Source organism: Grammomys surdaster, unplaced genomic scaffold (assembly GCF_004785775.1).
Source record: "Grammomys surdaster isolate TR1022 unplaced genomic scaffold, NIH_TR_1.0 125951, whole genome shotgun sequence".
NCBI classification, from domain to species: domain Eukaryota; kingdom Metazoa; phylum Chordata; class Mammalia; order Rodentia; family Muridae; genus Grammomys; species Grammomys surdaster.
This window is the reverse complement of record NW_021620772.1, coordinates 3,768,046-3,784,917: the sequence shown is the minus strand read 5'-3', so window position 1 is coordinate 3,784,917 and position 16,872 is coordinate 3,768,046. Positions and strand designations below refer to the sequence as shown.

Below are 16,872 nucleotides of genomic sequence, written 5' to 3'. Positions count from 1 at the left end.
TCTAAGTATCTTTATTATCAAATTTTATCTAGGGTAATTACTCAGATATTTTGCCCATATAGTTTTGAGAGTATCTGACACTTAGATTTTTTTTTTTGAGACAGGGTTTCTCTGTGTAGTCCTGGCTGTCCTAGAACTCACTCTGTAGACCAGGCTGGCCTCAAACTCAGAAATCCACCTGCCTCTGCCTCCCAAGTGCTGGGATTAAAGGCATGCGCCACCACCGCCTGGCAACACTTAGAATTTTTGATGTGAGGTTGGATGCCTGAGTGATAAAAATAACTCTTGTCTTTAAATATATATATATATATAGATGTACAGGATGGCAGAGTTTAATTAACCAACAGGAACACAGCAGTTCAGTGCATTTTATATATATGTGTGTATATACACACACACACATATGTGTGTGTGTGTGTGTGTGTGTGTGTGTATTGGACTTAATATATATAATAATTTTTACAGGAGTGTGTTTCAGTGGAGTATATGCAAATTCAAATATGAAGCAAAAGGATTGTACTAAATCACTTAATAATTCATGATTAAATAGCTAAATGACATTTACCTAGTTTTAAATGTTTAAAGACAAATAAGCTCTTACCATCAAGCTCTGGACAGTAACCAATAATATTGTTGATAGCTTATAACATTTGAGAGGTTTATGCGGCCCCACTGGCCAACAACTCAAACCAAGATGACCCATTCCTGTTACTGAGGGGTTTTTTTGATAGCATATGGCATCTAATTGGGGTATTGCCCCCCTTACCTGTAAAAGGTAAGTCCATTTAAACTACACACACACACATACACACTCTCACACACGTTTTCATAGGACTTTTTCAGAAGGCCTTTAGTGTTACTTATCCCTCTCCATATACCTTCCTCTACTTACATGTGAATCACAAGACTTAGATAAAACTACTTGTACTAGATTGGATGTTTCATTCCTATTGACTAGATTTATTGTCCTGGAAGGTGCTATGAACACTACCAGAGGAGAAAAGCAGTCTCACCCAGCTATGAATCCTGCCTGGCAAGACAGAGCTACTAGTGCAATAGTGGCATGAATGTTACGGGAGTGACCAATCGCTTTTTAAAATAGGATTTAAGGAAGGCCATGTGAGATGGAACCTAGCATTGTCAATACACCCAAGAGCCTGTTAGCTAGATAAGTCAAAGGCCCGAGGAGGGAAATATACTCTTCCTCCTCTGCTAAATGGACACAGTAATAACTCCTAATTTCTTACTGCTACAGTCACAGATCAGTGAGTCATGCAACCTTCATCACACCTCTTTTTGCAGTAGATAGTAATTAACATAGAACCCTACCCCGGCCAATAGGCAAAGAATAAGAAACATCAGAATCCTCAGTCCTAAATAGATACCCTTCCCATCAAGATTTGGGGATCAAAGTGGAAAGGGGGCAGAAAGATTATTATGAGTCAGAGGTAGTGGATCACACACACACACACACACACACACACACACACACATTTACATATAAATCTACAGAAATGTGTGTGTTGGTGTTATTTTTGAAGAAACTTAAGAAATTAATTTATTAAAAATATTTTTTACTTTTAAAACAATGGATTATATGTGTACACATGTGGGTGTGTTCCTGTGTGTGCACATGCGTGTGGAGGACAGAGGGCAGTCTTGATCATCTCATCAGAGGAGCAATTTTGAAATAGGGGGTCTCTGAGCTTAGAGCTCAGAAACTGCCTAGGCCTGCTGGCAAACCAGCCCCAGGGTCCTCTTCTGTCCCCAGAACTGGGATTACAAGTATGTGCCACTGCATTTGGGTTTTACCATCAACTCTGGGGCTCAAACCCAGTCCTCATGCTTTCTCAGCAACCATTTTCACAATTTACCTCCTACTCCTGTTCCCTGTTTTCCTGATGACTGCAATTCTGATCCTTGTGATAGTAAAGTGACATCTCAACTTACTTTTACTTTGTCTTTCTCTGGTTGCTAAAGAAGTTGAACAAATATTTGTTGGCCATTTGTATTTTATCTTTTGAGTGTTGTCTACTAGATTGGTCAATTTAATGAACTGTTTTGGGTTTTGTTTAGTTTTGGGTTTTTTTTTATATTCTAGATATTTATCTTCCAATGTGTATATAACTAAAAAATATTTTCTTCCATTATGAAAGATGTCTCTTCATTCAATTAACTCTTTACTTTGCTACGTAGGAGCCTTTTAATTTCATGAGGTCCCATTTATCAGTCATGGTCCACATTTCCTGAGAAAACATAGTACCATGCATAATGTCCTAATCAAGGACTTTCCCTAAAAATTCCAGCCCTCACTCTGAGATTATTGATCCATTTGGAGATTTTTTTTTTTGTACAGAGAGATGAATAAGATACACTGTCATTTATTTGCACAAACATATCTAGTTTTCCCAGAACTATTTATTGAAGAGGCTGTCTTATCTCCAGTGTGTGGGTTGGGTACCTTGGTTAAAAATCAAGTAGCTATAGTAGCCTGGTGTGTCACTTTGATGAAGTTGTTGCTCAGTTACAAATGTTTCTGGTGACTCCTTTAGGGTGTTGTGCGACACAGTATCATATCATCTACATATAAAAATACTTTAATTTCTTCTTGCCTATCTGTATCCTGTTTCCTTTTCTTGTCTTATTGCTATGTCTATGATGTCAAGACTATTTTAAGCATGAGTGGGAAACAGAGACCTTTGTCTTGTTCCTGATTGAATGGAAATGCTTTGAGGTTTTTCCTCATTTTTCCTCATTTTATGATGGCTCCTGGCTAGTTGTATATAGCCTTTATTCAGTATACAAGTGTTCCTTCTATTCCTAATCAATTTTTAATTTTTTGATAATATTCATCCTGGGAATTGTGAGGAATAGCTCATTGTGTGGTTTGATTTTCATCAAACCTGGTGATTAGTAATTCTGAACAATTTGTATATATCTATTAGCCACTATATGTGTTATCTGGGGAAATCTACATTCAGGCCTTTGGATATATTTAAATTGGGCTACCAGGTTTTGTGCTACACAGTTATCTATGCTTCTTGTATATTATAAACATTAATGTCTTGTTATATAGAGGTTTATATTTTCTCCTATTGCATATGTTGCCTTTTCATTTTGTTGATTTCTTTCCTTGCAGAATTCTTTGAAAGATTTATTATTTTATAATCCAGCATTTGTCTCATCTTAGGATAACCAGAAAGTTGAGGAGATGTAGAGGAATTTTAATTTGGCAATATGGCTGCTGTAGCAAGAGATTACATCCAAAGATATGATCCAAATGCAACATAGACACACCCTGGATTAAAGTATGATCTGTCTGGATAGACACACCCTTAGTACACACTTTTAATCCCAAGCAATGTAGGTAAAGTTAGTCTGTAGAAGGGAGCAGAAATGTTTGAAAGTGATGTTTAATTGAAGGGCAGACAAAGTGATGAATCAGAGAAAGACTTGGCAGAGTGAGTCAAAGATAGGATATGCCCAATTCTCATGAGAACAGGAGAGGGAACAAAGAGAGAGTGGAGGGAGGGAACAGTTTTACAGAGACAGGCTACAGGTGAAGACAGATGAGCCAGAGAATGAGAAGGAGTCGGAAGTCCAGAACAGATTACCAGAGTTAGTTTGAGATCAAGCAGAGCAATTTAGTCAGAAGATGAGTCAAGCCAGTTTAAATCAGTCAACTTGGAGAGGCATTTGAGCCAGAATAGCTGAGTTCAGATACTCTGAGCCAGAGTTTAGAATGAACTAAAAAGGGTGAGCTTATTCAGCAGTAAGCCTCCAAGACAATTACATCTGGCAAATAAAAGTTACATTCACAAGGAGACAAAGTCTTTCACAGAAGTCTAGTAAATGGGAATGCTAGAACTGCACTATCAGACTGTAACAACCTCTAGTGAAAGGTTCTAAACAACTATGGGCAAAGGCTTCTAAACACACTTAGGTTAGATGTCTAATAAGATGCTTTATGGCAGATGAATTAGGGGTTAGAATACCTGGACATAATGAAGAATCTTAACAGTAAAAAAGAGACATGCAGACACATGTACCTTTTGAAGTGATGCAACAGGAAGTTCATGACATCACCATACAAAGTATTTCTCTATAAATATAAATACTCAAAAACAAAAATTTTGAAACAGTCTCTCTCCCTCTCTCTCCTTCTCTCTCATCCGCACCCCCCCACTCTCTCTCTCATATCTCTAGCTGGCCTTGAACTCAATAAATAACCCAAAATGATCTCAAACTGTTAACTCTCCTAGGTACCAGGATTCCAGGCCTGTGCCACCATAGTTAGTTTACACAGTACTAGAGATAGAACTCAAAATTTTGTACTTGCTAGACAACCAGTCTACCAACATCTACCCAAAATACATCTGTTCTCACTTAAAATTATTTCAAGTATTCATCACAGCACAGAACGTCTGACACAGAAGACTGCAGGAGAAATGATGGTCACAGGAATCAGCTATATGTTAGTTATATAACAAGAGTGTGCAGGGAGCAGAGGGAAGAATTGAGGGTAGATATAGCTAAAATACATTGTGTATTTGTATGAAATTATAAGAAAATAAAAAACACATTGTGTATTTGTATGAAATTATCAAAGAATACAATTTTAAAGATTTATTATATATGAGTATTCAGCTGCATGTATGTACATGTGTGTATGTATGTATGTATGTATGTATGTATGTATGTATGTGTGTGCACCAATTGTATGCCTATAAAGGTCAGAAGAAAGAGCCCAGATCCCCTAAAACTGGAGTTACAGGCAGCTGTGAGTTGCCATGTAGGTGCTGAGAACTGAACCCAGGGTCCTCTTCAAGAATAGTAAATGCTCTTAACCATTGAGCCTTCTCCACAGCCCCTAGGAAGCCTTTTTCTTTGATATAGTCCCACTTATTTTTACACTTGCTGCCTATGCTCTTGCAATATTCTCAAAACATAACTACATGGTCTAGTGTCTAGGAGGTTTTCTACTTTTTTCTAAAACATTTCATCTAGGGTTTTAAAGTTTAATGTAGGTGACTGTTTGGGGTTGATTTTTCCTATGGCATAAGATAAAGGTCCATTTTATTCTTTATTCTTGTACAAGCACCTGTGGGTGCGTAAGCACATGGAGATGGCCGGGATCCACTTGCTCCTGCCTTTCCAGGGCTGGGATGGCAAGTATGTATCTTCAAGCCCAGCTTTTTTATGTGGGTGGTGAGGATCAGATTCAGGTCCTCTTGCAAGCACTTGACCAACTGAGCTCTCAACTCCAATTTTATTCTTTTGCATGTATGTATTCAAAATAACTATTTTAGCTCTAATCCTGGCAACTTCATGTTTAATAAGTGAACAGAGAAAGGTTTACCACTGTGGGAAGATTCAGGGTCACATTTAGTTGTTTAGTTTTTCTCTTCAATTCAGATAAATATATATGATATATATCATATATATATGATAACATGTTCAAATATATTTAAGAGCGATACTCTGCCTCAGAAAACTTAGGGCATCTGTGGAATTATTGGAAAAATGGCTTCCGTGTGGAGCCTTAGACCGAGTGATTTACTGCACCTCCCTCCGTCCTTAAGTTGCATATTCATTGCAGTCTTTCCTCTAACTGCTGTCACTTAAATTGTCATGGAGAACAGGGCAAATCAGGGTCAGTTTATATAAGCGCCATCAATCTGAAGAACTTCATCAGTCTTTATTTCAAGGCATTATGCAAAGAAAACTGACATTAAGAGAGCCTTAACTGACAGCAAATGAAATCAATCAGCAAATCACTAAGCCATAATAAACTCACTCAATTTGCAGATAACCCTTCCTGTTCCAGGTCTTCACCTAGGCAGTCCATCAAACGAGGAGATAAAATGAAGAGCAATTCTGGTTGTAGCACTTGAGAGTTCAAGTGCTCTCGGCCTCCAGTCTCTTAATAATAAGCCACAAAAGGTGTTAGCTGGTAAGGTTACACTTGTACTTAAAATTGGCCTCAGAAATGAGAAAAAAAAGAGAGAGAGAGAGAAAGGCTTGATTTTAGGGTTTAGTTTGGGGCTTTTTTCATTAATAGCAAGAATGGCATCCTTCCTTACTTTCTCTGTCGGGACTGCCTACAATTCAAAAGTACAGTGTTAAAAAAAAAATCTGTGCTTTTTGTTTTGTCCTTTTTCTTTTTGGCTAAGTGCATATCAAATATCTCACACAGAAACTTACCGCCACTGTTCCACAGAACTGGAATGCAAAATCCAAACAAAAAAAAATGTAAATCGCGCACACAGCAGTAACAAAGGAGGGTTAAAAGAATACATGGAATGAGTGATAGTGGCCGAAAACCTCATAATAAAGACAGAAGCATGTGCTGAGCCTTCCCAGCTACATCTTGGCAACGACTTTAGACTACACCAGAGCGAAACACTGCAGTTGCTGAATATTTTATTCTTTTGAAGGCACATATGAAGATGTTCTCCATCAAAAACTACCAAAAGTAAATCACTAAAATATTCCTCAATGCACTTAGGTCACTCTTCCTGATCAAGACATTGGTTTAACAGCTCAATCCAACATAGGTTTGGTTCTCACAGCACTTCCTGATGTGGAAAGCACCTTCGCGTGTGCATCGTCCCATCCATCTTCTCACAGTCCTGTGAGCCAGAGCTCACAGGCTTCATCACCGTCCCAGAGACGGGGGTGAAGCTCAGTGACGCTCACAGACTTGCCAAGGTGGTTAAGCTACAGAGCCAGGACTCTGATCCAGTATTCTGACTCTCCACATGATCTCCCTCATACCTTGATGCCCTGCTCTCTAGAAAATGGGATTACTCTGCCCTTTCCAAATGCCATGCTGTTATGAAACTAGCTACCATCCTAATCAACATGATGTTGTAGCATATTCACTGATAAAGAGAAGACTGCAAGCCTCACGGCTGCCAATTCCCATAGTCTGGTTTGTTTGCTTGGGTCAGATGAGAGAGCATCTTAACCATAGTTGGACATTAAGGCATCTTATACTTGACCCAGGTACATGAACTGAATATTAAAGAAAACCATTTCAGACATGCCATATGCTCATCAACGTCACCCCAAGATGGACCAGAATGGGAATCCAGTGCACAGAAGAAACTGATATTCTGGAAGAAGAAAATGCCAAGAGCTCTGGGAAATGGTGACTGTGGGACAGAAGCCCAGTGGCACTGTTGGCACCCTAGAACAGTAAGCACATTTACTGATAAAGCTGTGTCCCATGAGAAGGACAGTGGTTGAACAAACTAGTGAAAATCCCTGTCACATGCATACAACTTGTGTTCAGGAAGAAGGCTTCAGTCAGCTGCACAGCAGGGCACATGGCCTCTTCAAATTTCCTTTCATACACACATTCTGCTTACATTTTAATTCTTCCTACGTATTTTTATTTATTTTTTATTACTCTTGCCCTTGTTACATATGAAAACACAATACATATAAGTGATGCTTGCTTATGAGTTTGTATTTATAGCTAAAATAACAAGAAAGGCATAAAGGTTAACTCTGGCTCTCTGGATGCCAAATTTCAGATGATCTTAATTTTCTTTTAGATTCACTTGGGGTGTAATTTTTTTCAGGATCATGTACAGCTTTCCTAATTATTTTAAAAACTCAGTATTGAATGCTAGCAAATTTTCTAGCAAATTAAATTATTTGGGACAAATGTCACTATATACACAGGCATATAATGTATATAAGATTACAATGTATGTTATAAAACTAATGAACCAGAGTGATAAAATTTTTAATCAGAAATATTCTTTTTATTTTAAAAAGTAGTGCTTGTTATATTTAACACGATTTTCACTCAACATGGCTCGTTTTCATGTTTAAAAAGGTAATAGCTCTCTGAAAATTCATGTATGCAGATGAGATGACAGGAAGAGAAAAGTATCAAGATGGCTCAGTCTAGTAAATGAAATTGTCTAACATCTCTTAATTTCTAAGAATGCCAAAACCGTAAAAGTTTCTCGCAGAGCAATTAGCAGGCTGCAGCACTAACAGCGCCAAGAGAACCCATGGGAAGACTACCATGGATAACTGCAGTTAGTTTATTCCCGGGCAGGTTAGGGCTGGATACCATTTATTTCACCCTTCTTCAAATAAAAAATTAAAAGGTTTCTTTCAGAATGTTCTTTATCAATATCAATTTTTAAAAATATCTCAAAGAAATGTAAAAATAATGGTATCCTAAAAGTCATGAGCAAAAACCCTGTGAGCAAGGCCTGCTATGACATTACAGTTTAGGAGCAATTAGAGGACTACTGCATTCACAGGGAAGGCTATAGTGTTTGAAATCTTTCTAAATAAGAGGTTTCAAATGAAGACTCTCTAATGAAGTACTCATAAACACATACTTATGAAATGTACTACATTTCCAGAGGTAGTTACTATACACTAAGTCTTAAAGCAGTTTCATTAGACAGATTGAAAGATTCTCAGTGTTTAGACAGTATGAGCCTAGACATAAGACATGAGAACCAAGTCATGTAGAAGCACACACAGCTGTGACAAAAGCCGAGTCCTGGTGACCCTGACAAGCATGTGGAATTCCTTCCTGGGCTCTGAGCTCTGAGGCTGCAACCATCAACACGGCTCAGTTCCCCAGTTCTTGAAGCTCTCGTGTTTGTGGAGATCTGACAAATCCTCTGCAATTACAATAGCTGTGACTACCCAGTAGTGGCAGTGGATGAGCCCAGTCATCAGACTAAGGCGGAGTTGGGAACGTCTGCTCTTCTTTCTAGAGATGAAGAGACCAAAGCAGACAAGTCATAAAAAGTATTTAGTTAGCCCTCTTCTGGATTTCTATTCGTCTATATTTTCTTCACAAACAAGCCAGTGAATCATGCTTTGCAGAAAGTAAAGGGCATGCATGACTAAGGGCAGAAGGGACTGGTGATGCTACTCACTGGATGTCTGGTCTATTAACATCATACTCCCTCTCAACGGACTTCAGTTCAGCCCCTTGTAAAACAGAGCCCATTGCTCGTGGGCAGCATGCTAGGACAGAAGGTAGAGACAATTAGAAGCAGAGTGCTGGCCACTCCCAGAACCTGGAGGAATTCAGTGAGCCTGTGCTGCACACAACAAACACTTCATCACATGTCAGCAACTGTTGGCATTTAACGTCTGTCTGCTTCTTATCACTGAGTCGTAACAGATACAAATATTTTCTGGTGACTTGTTGATATTTGCTAGATATTACTAGCATTATAGATCCAGGATACTTTAAAAACATACTTGGGAGTGTAAGATGGTAGAAATCAAGTATTGCCTTCATATAGTATGAACACAACGTTCTCATCACCAGGTCCTCTGCATTCATGCGGGCCATTTTAGTTAAAGCCTTGGTCTGTGTGGTCTAATTTTTCTTAGCATTACAGTAAAAGCCTGAAAGGCTATTAATTGGAATATGAAAACACAGTCTTAAACTTGCCATAGGCTCCACTGAGGCTGTGAGCCTCCCCTCCCCCGAAAGTCACCTGACATAAAAAGTAAACAGGAAGTTAAGGTAGAGTGTACTAGGTAAAGTACTTAAAGCTCTGGAAGAAACTATGAAGAAAGGATCCTAAGTAACGATTCCTCGAAATAAAACATAAACACCTTATAGCAGTGAAAGGAGCGCCTGTTGCTCCCTCACCCTCGCGGGGCTTCAGCGGGATGGGATGGAGTCACCAGGCCCTGCCTGCTTCCTCCATGCGCTCTCTGTTCCCTGCCTCAGTCACTCCTGCTACAGGCCTGGAAAGCCGCTACATTCCACTTTGTAAAACAGAAACCGGGCCACAAAGCTAGCATTTCTACATTGGTACATCAAAAATATACCTGTATCCTCATTTTTTTCTGGCACTATTCACAAAAGTGAAGATTCGGAATAGCCTACCATTCTACATATACATGGATCAACCGTATAGTTTATATACATGGCAGAATATTATTAGCCAATAAAATGCAGCATCCTGTCAATAATAACACTCATAAATAGAAACGGTTAATGTCTTGGCAACACAGATGAACTTGGAGGACAGCATGTTCAGTGAAGTAAGTCGGGCACAGTCAACCACAGCCACATGCTTTCATTCATGTATTGAAGTTAAATGAGATGCTTTCAGTGGAGAGGGAATACTGATTTTTGCCAGGCCTGGAAAGTTAAGAGGAGTGGGTCCCAGAGTTACGTAGCACGAGGCAGTGGATGCAGTTTCTAGTAGTTTGCTACGTACGTCCAAATCACTAGAAGAAAGGATTCTGATGTTTCTAACACAAGCAGTAGTGTCTGAGGTGATGACACACTCCCACTCGCCCTTATTTGATCATTCTTTACTGCTACATATTGCATAATTGCATGAAAACATTATACTCCACAAGCTTACACAATTACTACGTGCCCACTACAAATTTTTAAAATACTGAATTCCTAACAATATAGAACTGTAGTGAGCACACACATTATCCTGTACAAAGTAGAAAAGTACACTTCTCATATTATTTGGTGATTGAATGGGAAAATGTATCTATGAATTTGTCTATGATACAGCAAAAACTATGGCCCATCCAGATGTATAATGAATATCTTCTACATGGAATAAAAATATTGGTTTCCAAGGTTTTACTCTTACCAGTTAACACAGGCTGTTTAACTCCTCAGAGTCAGACTGACCACTTTGGCTTTGCAGTCAACTACTTTGAGCCTTAAATTTGTTCAATCATCTGCTAGATTTTGACCTGAAGAGAATTACCTGCTGTGGTTGTTGTTTTCCAATTTTAAAATGGAGCTACTGCCACTTGTTTGACAGTCCCATTAGAGAGCTCTGTGAGTTGACAGGGTCTGGTACATGGAAAGTTCGCTGAAATAGAAGCTGCCATCAGCGGCGCCGGCAGCGGCAGCAGCAGCAGCAATTTTATTGTTTCCTAATTTTCTAACTACGTGTTTATTACTAAATTACAATGCACCCTACAGATATCATCAGAAAACTTACCTGAGCATTTAGGCATATGACAACATGTACACCCATTAGCAGAGTTAAACAGTAAGTCCCTGGCATTTCTCGCTTGCTAATACTTATATCACGACCACAGAGAATTCATGTTTTTACCCCAAAAAGTATATGCATCATTATTATTATCATTATTATTGTTAATATTCCTTTAATACCTTCCTTTCTAAATCAATAAAATGTAGTTTGGGGAAATCTTTATTTGTGAGTTCTGACAAGAGGCAAGCCTTGGAAAAGCAAATCAAATAGCCAAATAAAGGATTATTTTACACTTACTAGAAAAATCTCAAATCATATTGTATTCACATCTGTAATAAATTTGTAAATATTAATAATCAAATTTAAGACACACATTTAATCTTGTAAATAATCGTAAAGCCTATAAAAGAAAATAAAAATGTTTTATGCCTAGTTTTATATATATATGTTAGATTTTTTTAAAAAATCTATAAACAGATTTTTTTGTAGAGTATAACCCAGGCTCTAATAACTGGTTAAATTAGGGTGTAGAAAATGTAAAAGTTAATGCAGATCAAATGAACTAACACTTATACAAAATTAAATGTCTACATTGTCATAAACTGAAGAAAGAAAAAGATTATTTTAAGCTTTTAAATATTAAAAGTGAGTTTTAAAACTCATTTTCCTTTTGAATATATTAGACAATCTAGAGAACTGTTGTTTAAGTACAATCTTTTATAAAATCGGGCTTCCTATAATTTACATAATGCTGATGATTCTTTTTAAAAGGAGGCTTTGGGCACTAAGGGAAAGAAAGATAAAGGATGTGCTGAATTTTGTATTTTCCAACTTACAGTGTAGTATGAACTTGAAGGAAATATGATCCAAAATGCAGTCATGCTAGAACAGGATAACTACAACATATAAAAATGAATCCTTCTGAAAGTAAGTTCCTAAACTACTTTTAAAGTTATCCAAGGTTTCATAAATTGATGTTTTGAGCTTAAAGTGAAATGTCCCTGTTTGCACACTGTAGTGCAATGCTCAATAAAACTAAGCTCTAAAAGGTAAAGGATTCTTTAATGCAAAATACAGTTGGACTCTAGGTTTTTCTAAAAATTAAAATGTGGATTTTTTTTTAATTAACAGGAAAATTTTTCAGATATCTCTCTTGAAATTCTTTATGTAAAGTGACTTATTTTAAAACAACAAAAGCAACAAATAGATACTGGCTTGAAAAGATAATAGCCTAATGTCTTACCAGCTTCCACTGAGAGGAAAGTAGGTCCTTTAATATTGTACTTTGACATAAACACGTACTTTGTAAGACACTTTTCTGCATTATTTTAATAGACTAGTTCTGGCTTTAAAAAAACACGTTTTTATGCTACGTGATAGAAAATATTTATTTGCATCTCATCTAAATTATTCACAATACTCCCAGGCTTTCATTCTCTTCCAGTTAGCACAATTTATTTTTTCTACACATTTCAGTAGCAAACAATGTTATTTAGGCTCTAACCTGGCATGCTACAACCTCTGGCCCACCCTTGAGCCCCTCCATTGCAAAGGTCTCCAGGTGCAGTTTGGGTAGCTGCAGGGTGAAGTCATTCCTAGTTGCTGCAGTCCGTGACAGTGAGATCTGATCTCTGACCTAAAGGGGAAAAAAAACAGCATCAATGGTAATTCCCCTTCAGACACATTAACTGGGATGAACTGGGTCCCCTTGAGCCCACTGAGTGGACTTGCATTGATCGCTGGACCTGAAATCCATGAATAAATTTAGGACTAATTGATTTTTCGTTGCAAATAAATCTCTAATTCAGAGTGCTGGGGGAGAATGTTAAGAAGAAAAAGCATCTTCCTGCTTGAAATGAAGTGGGGAGAAGAGGCACAGAAGCCTTCTGATCAAGACGCTTTGAATTATTCCTTCACAGCTCCACTCGAAAAATGGGGGTGGGGGTGGGGGAGACAAAATCAAAAGCAAGCTTCAATCCCCTATTATCACTCTCTTAAAAGCGTGTTTAACCGACATTAGATCATGCGTGTTGTACACGATAGTTACTAGGGACTGGGTTTTGAAAAGAAACTTCACTAACACATACTCTGGAATAAGAACAAATATACTCAACACAAAAGGAGACTTCAAAATACACAAATCCGGGGCTTGTTTGGCCTGCTCAGTCTTCTAAAACTGTAGGACTTAATTAAACTTAAGTCTTAGCAATAAATGTACGGAAACAGGCTTGGTCACAAAACCTCTAAATAAGATAACGGAAATAAAATCCGTAGCATTTGTACTAGAGTTTAAGTATTCAGAAAGGTAAGGACACAGCCGTGTCCAGATGGAGTTCTAATTCTGAGCTCCTGTGGGCAGTTGATATCACACTGCCACCTTCTGGACAAATCAGCACTCGCACAGCAAATACAAAGAAACTCCAGTATTTAGCCTTATAAATTCTGCACTCAGGTTTGCATTTGAGATAAAGTTCTCACTTTTCATCAGTCAGCTGAGTAAGAAGAGTTTTCATTATACAGAAATATTTTCAAACATTTTGTGGGCTTGGGTAAGTTTTTAAATCTATATTTTGGGGGGGACTATATTTAACAAATACTGCAATACTACCTTACACTGTTACACTGGAGATGGCTCAGTGGTTAAAGAGCTTACCATGCAGCCATGAAGACCTGAGTTTGGATGCTTTGGCACCCATGGGAAAGCCACACATGCTGGGGGTGGGAACAGGTGGAGCCCTGGGACTCTCTGGCCACTCAGTTGAAGCAATCCAGAGCTCTGAGTTCAGTGAGAGATCCTAAACCCAAAAACTGGTGGCGGGTGGGGGAGTAACAAGATGTCAAGATCAGCCTCTGGCTTCCAGGCCCCCATGCAAATACATGTACACACATAAACACAGAGATCTCTCACACACACAAACATACAAAGATCACACGCACACACAATCTAACAGCCACATGACAGGGTTTTTATGAAGAAGCACAGAAGCACACATCAAGAATGGTGTTAAGTATAAAAAAATACGATTAACTGCCAAATGAATCCACTTATATGTCTCGTTCTGTCCGAACACCTCAGCTGTCACACTGTATAGCTCATGCCTGTAATTTCAGCACAGCAAGGCTGAGGCATGAGATCGAGTCCCAGGCCAGCCTGGGCTACATAACAAGACCCTGATTCAATCAATCAGTCAGTCAATGAAATAAATAAACTGTCCATTTTTCTATTATTCTTGGGCAACTTGTAAAACAGAATTATTTACTACTATATAAAGTCAGTTAGATGTGAAATGTAGACAGCTCATAGATTGTTATATTCTGTAGGGTTTTTTTTTTCTTAAACCAGCAAACACTCATAAACAAAGACATTTTTAATTGTTCGTGCAAATATATGGGTGTAAGTAAGCGTCCTTGTTTTCCCAGGCTAGCACTGAGTCTATTTTCTGTCAGTCAGTGAATGTAAGAGGATGTGCAGCAAACACGGCAGGGTATGTCTCACAGAAGCGTGGCACTCCGTGCTCCCCGCGGGTCTCATTCACAGTGTAAGCTTGATTTCTAACAGTACTTCCCAGTCTTCTATTGGGATGAAAGCTCTACTGCACAAAGTAAACGACATTTTACAAGTATCACGGCTTCCGGTTGTAACTTTCTTGGGCATGTGTACCTTCCTTCTTCCTTTTCTGTCACCAGTGATCGCTCAGATAAAAGAAAACATTAATGTGGATTAAGGTACTGAGAATTTATCAACATCAAACCACTGGTGTTTTGCCTTCTACCCTTCTGAACCGTAGTCAATAGATCTAAATATTTTACTGCACCCTGGCCAATTCATTGTTTGATGTTTAAAATCTCACCCAGAATCAAAGAAAATTTATTAAATTTGAGCCCCCAAATGAGATACTATTAGCTTTGAAAGTCAGGTTTAACTGTGGTATTGATGATTCTCTTTTTTCTGTGACAAAATTCACTAGGGGATTCCTGGATGTCAAAGTACAAAAGCAGATTGCTAATACGGGCACGGAGGGGGAACTGGGCAACACAGGTGTGACTCACCACAGTGCCAGCACACAGGCGTCTTTAACTCAAGTGGCACTGGGTACTAGCCTGCCCTCACGAAGGCTTGGCATACAATGAGTAGAGAGCCACATCCCACATTTGCTAATCAAGCCTATGAGCGTTTAAAACTTGAACACTTTCAGTTCCCCAGTTTGTCCTTTAATGCCTAGGCCCCGCTAATCCTGAGGGTGTACAAGCACTGTGCTAACATGCTTGGCCTAACTTGCATGAAATAGTTCTAATTCGTTAAAAAATACCAGGTTGAAAGCTGACAGTGCCACGGAGGTTCAGTGACCCAGGACAAATCACAGACGCTGTGTCACAAGTAGCTCCACTACAATTCTGAAAGATTTTTTCCCCACTTTGAAACTATATGGAAACTGGGAAAGCTGTCTAGAAACGTTCTTCAAGTGGCTGTAGGAAGTTTTTAGAAAAATCTTGAAAAAGGATTGTGTAGGATTTCTTTTATCTTAATGGATAAAGAGAGTAAAACCATCAAGCTGAGAGCATATGAATAACTAGCGCCAGAACGGGCAAAAAAGAAATAGCAATGCTGAAAAGAAGCTGCTGTAAGGGGCAGCAAGGGAGAGGACACAAGGGGGTGGGGGTGGGGAGGGCTGAGAAAGCTGCTGCTGAGGCTATGTGAAGGGGATATGGGATATGGGGAGAACTGACTCACAGAACAGCCAGAGATGACTCTCACCTGCTGCGGGCTCTGCTCCCCAGGGGAACAAAAAGACTCAGCACCAAGTGACTAAGAGACCTTTTCAACACCAGTAATGTGGAATTTCCTTATTTCCTTAGAAACATGCCCACTGGTCACAAAATTACTCTCTTCCAGAAAAAGAATCTAAAGCAAATTCCTAAGAACTAAAATTTCTTAAATTAAATTAGAAAAATAAAACTATTTTTTCTAGAAGGCATTCACTTTTTAAAGTTCCTATTTTTGTACAAATTGGAATGTAAGAATCAGTCACATGTCCATGAATTAAATTATAATCTCAAAATGGGCAGTGGTGGTGCACGCCTTTCAACCCAGAACCTGAGAGCCAGAGGCAGGAGATCAATGAGTTCTGGGGTAACCTGGTCAACAGAGCAAGTTCCAGGATAGCCAGGGCTACACAGAGAAACCATGTCTCAAAAAAAATCAGATAGATACATAGATAGATAGATAGGTAAGTAGATAGATAGATGATAGATAGATAGACAGACAGATAGATAGATAGACAGATAGATAGAATATCAAAAGCCAGCCTTCTATCTACTTCATTGATTGTCCTACGATTACAACTATATCCCTTTTCACCCTTGAACTCAGGACCTCTGGAAGAGCAGTCGGTGCTCTTAACCACTGAGCCATCTCTCCAGCCCTAATTAATTAAATTAATTATCTACTTTAATTAATGTTCAGTGGATGTTTTGTATTTTATATATTACACAACACATTATAAAACTAATATTTTTAAAGATTTTTTATTTATTTTTAAGTATATGTCTTTGTGTGTCTGTGTATGTGTGAGTGTGGATATTCACAGAGTCCACAAGGACATCCCACAGGGCCTCCTGACCTGGTCCTCTACAAGAGCTGTAGGAGTTCTGACCTACTGAGCTGTCTCTCCAGGTCCCAATGTCTCATGTTTAAAAAGAATAAAAGAAAGTAGCCGCATTACTTCTGCCCTGGAATTTTAATTTTTTGAGAGAGAAATTTACTTTTTTCTCTTACTTACCACTGACCTTTAAAAAGTAAGTATTTCCAACAGATAAGTCATAAGGCACAAGAAACAAAGAAACAGAACTCTAAAAACTCAAGAGACTGTCATGAAAAACTGTCTCTATG

At 38.5% G+C, this 16,872-nt stretch overlaps 1 protein-coding gene across 2 annotated transcripts in view; it reads right to left on the bottom strand.

The window, feature by feature from the left end:
• The window catches only part of Ccdc171 (coiled-coil domain containing 171), a 301,438-nt gene that overhangs the window by 67,235 nt on the left and 217,331 nt on the right, over nucleotides 1–16,872 (bottom strand). For both annotated transcript variants that reach the window (XM_028753630.1, XM_028753631.1), the window contains one exon: nucleotides 12,487–12,618. In XM_028753630.1, coding sequence (XP_028609463.1) covers nucleotides 12,487–12,618 — 132 coding nt within the window. The remainder of the gene's footprint in view (nucleotides 1–12,486; nucleotides 12,619–16,872) is intronic.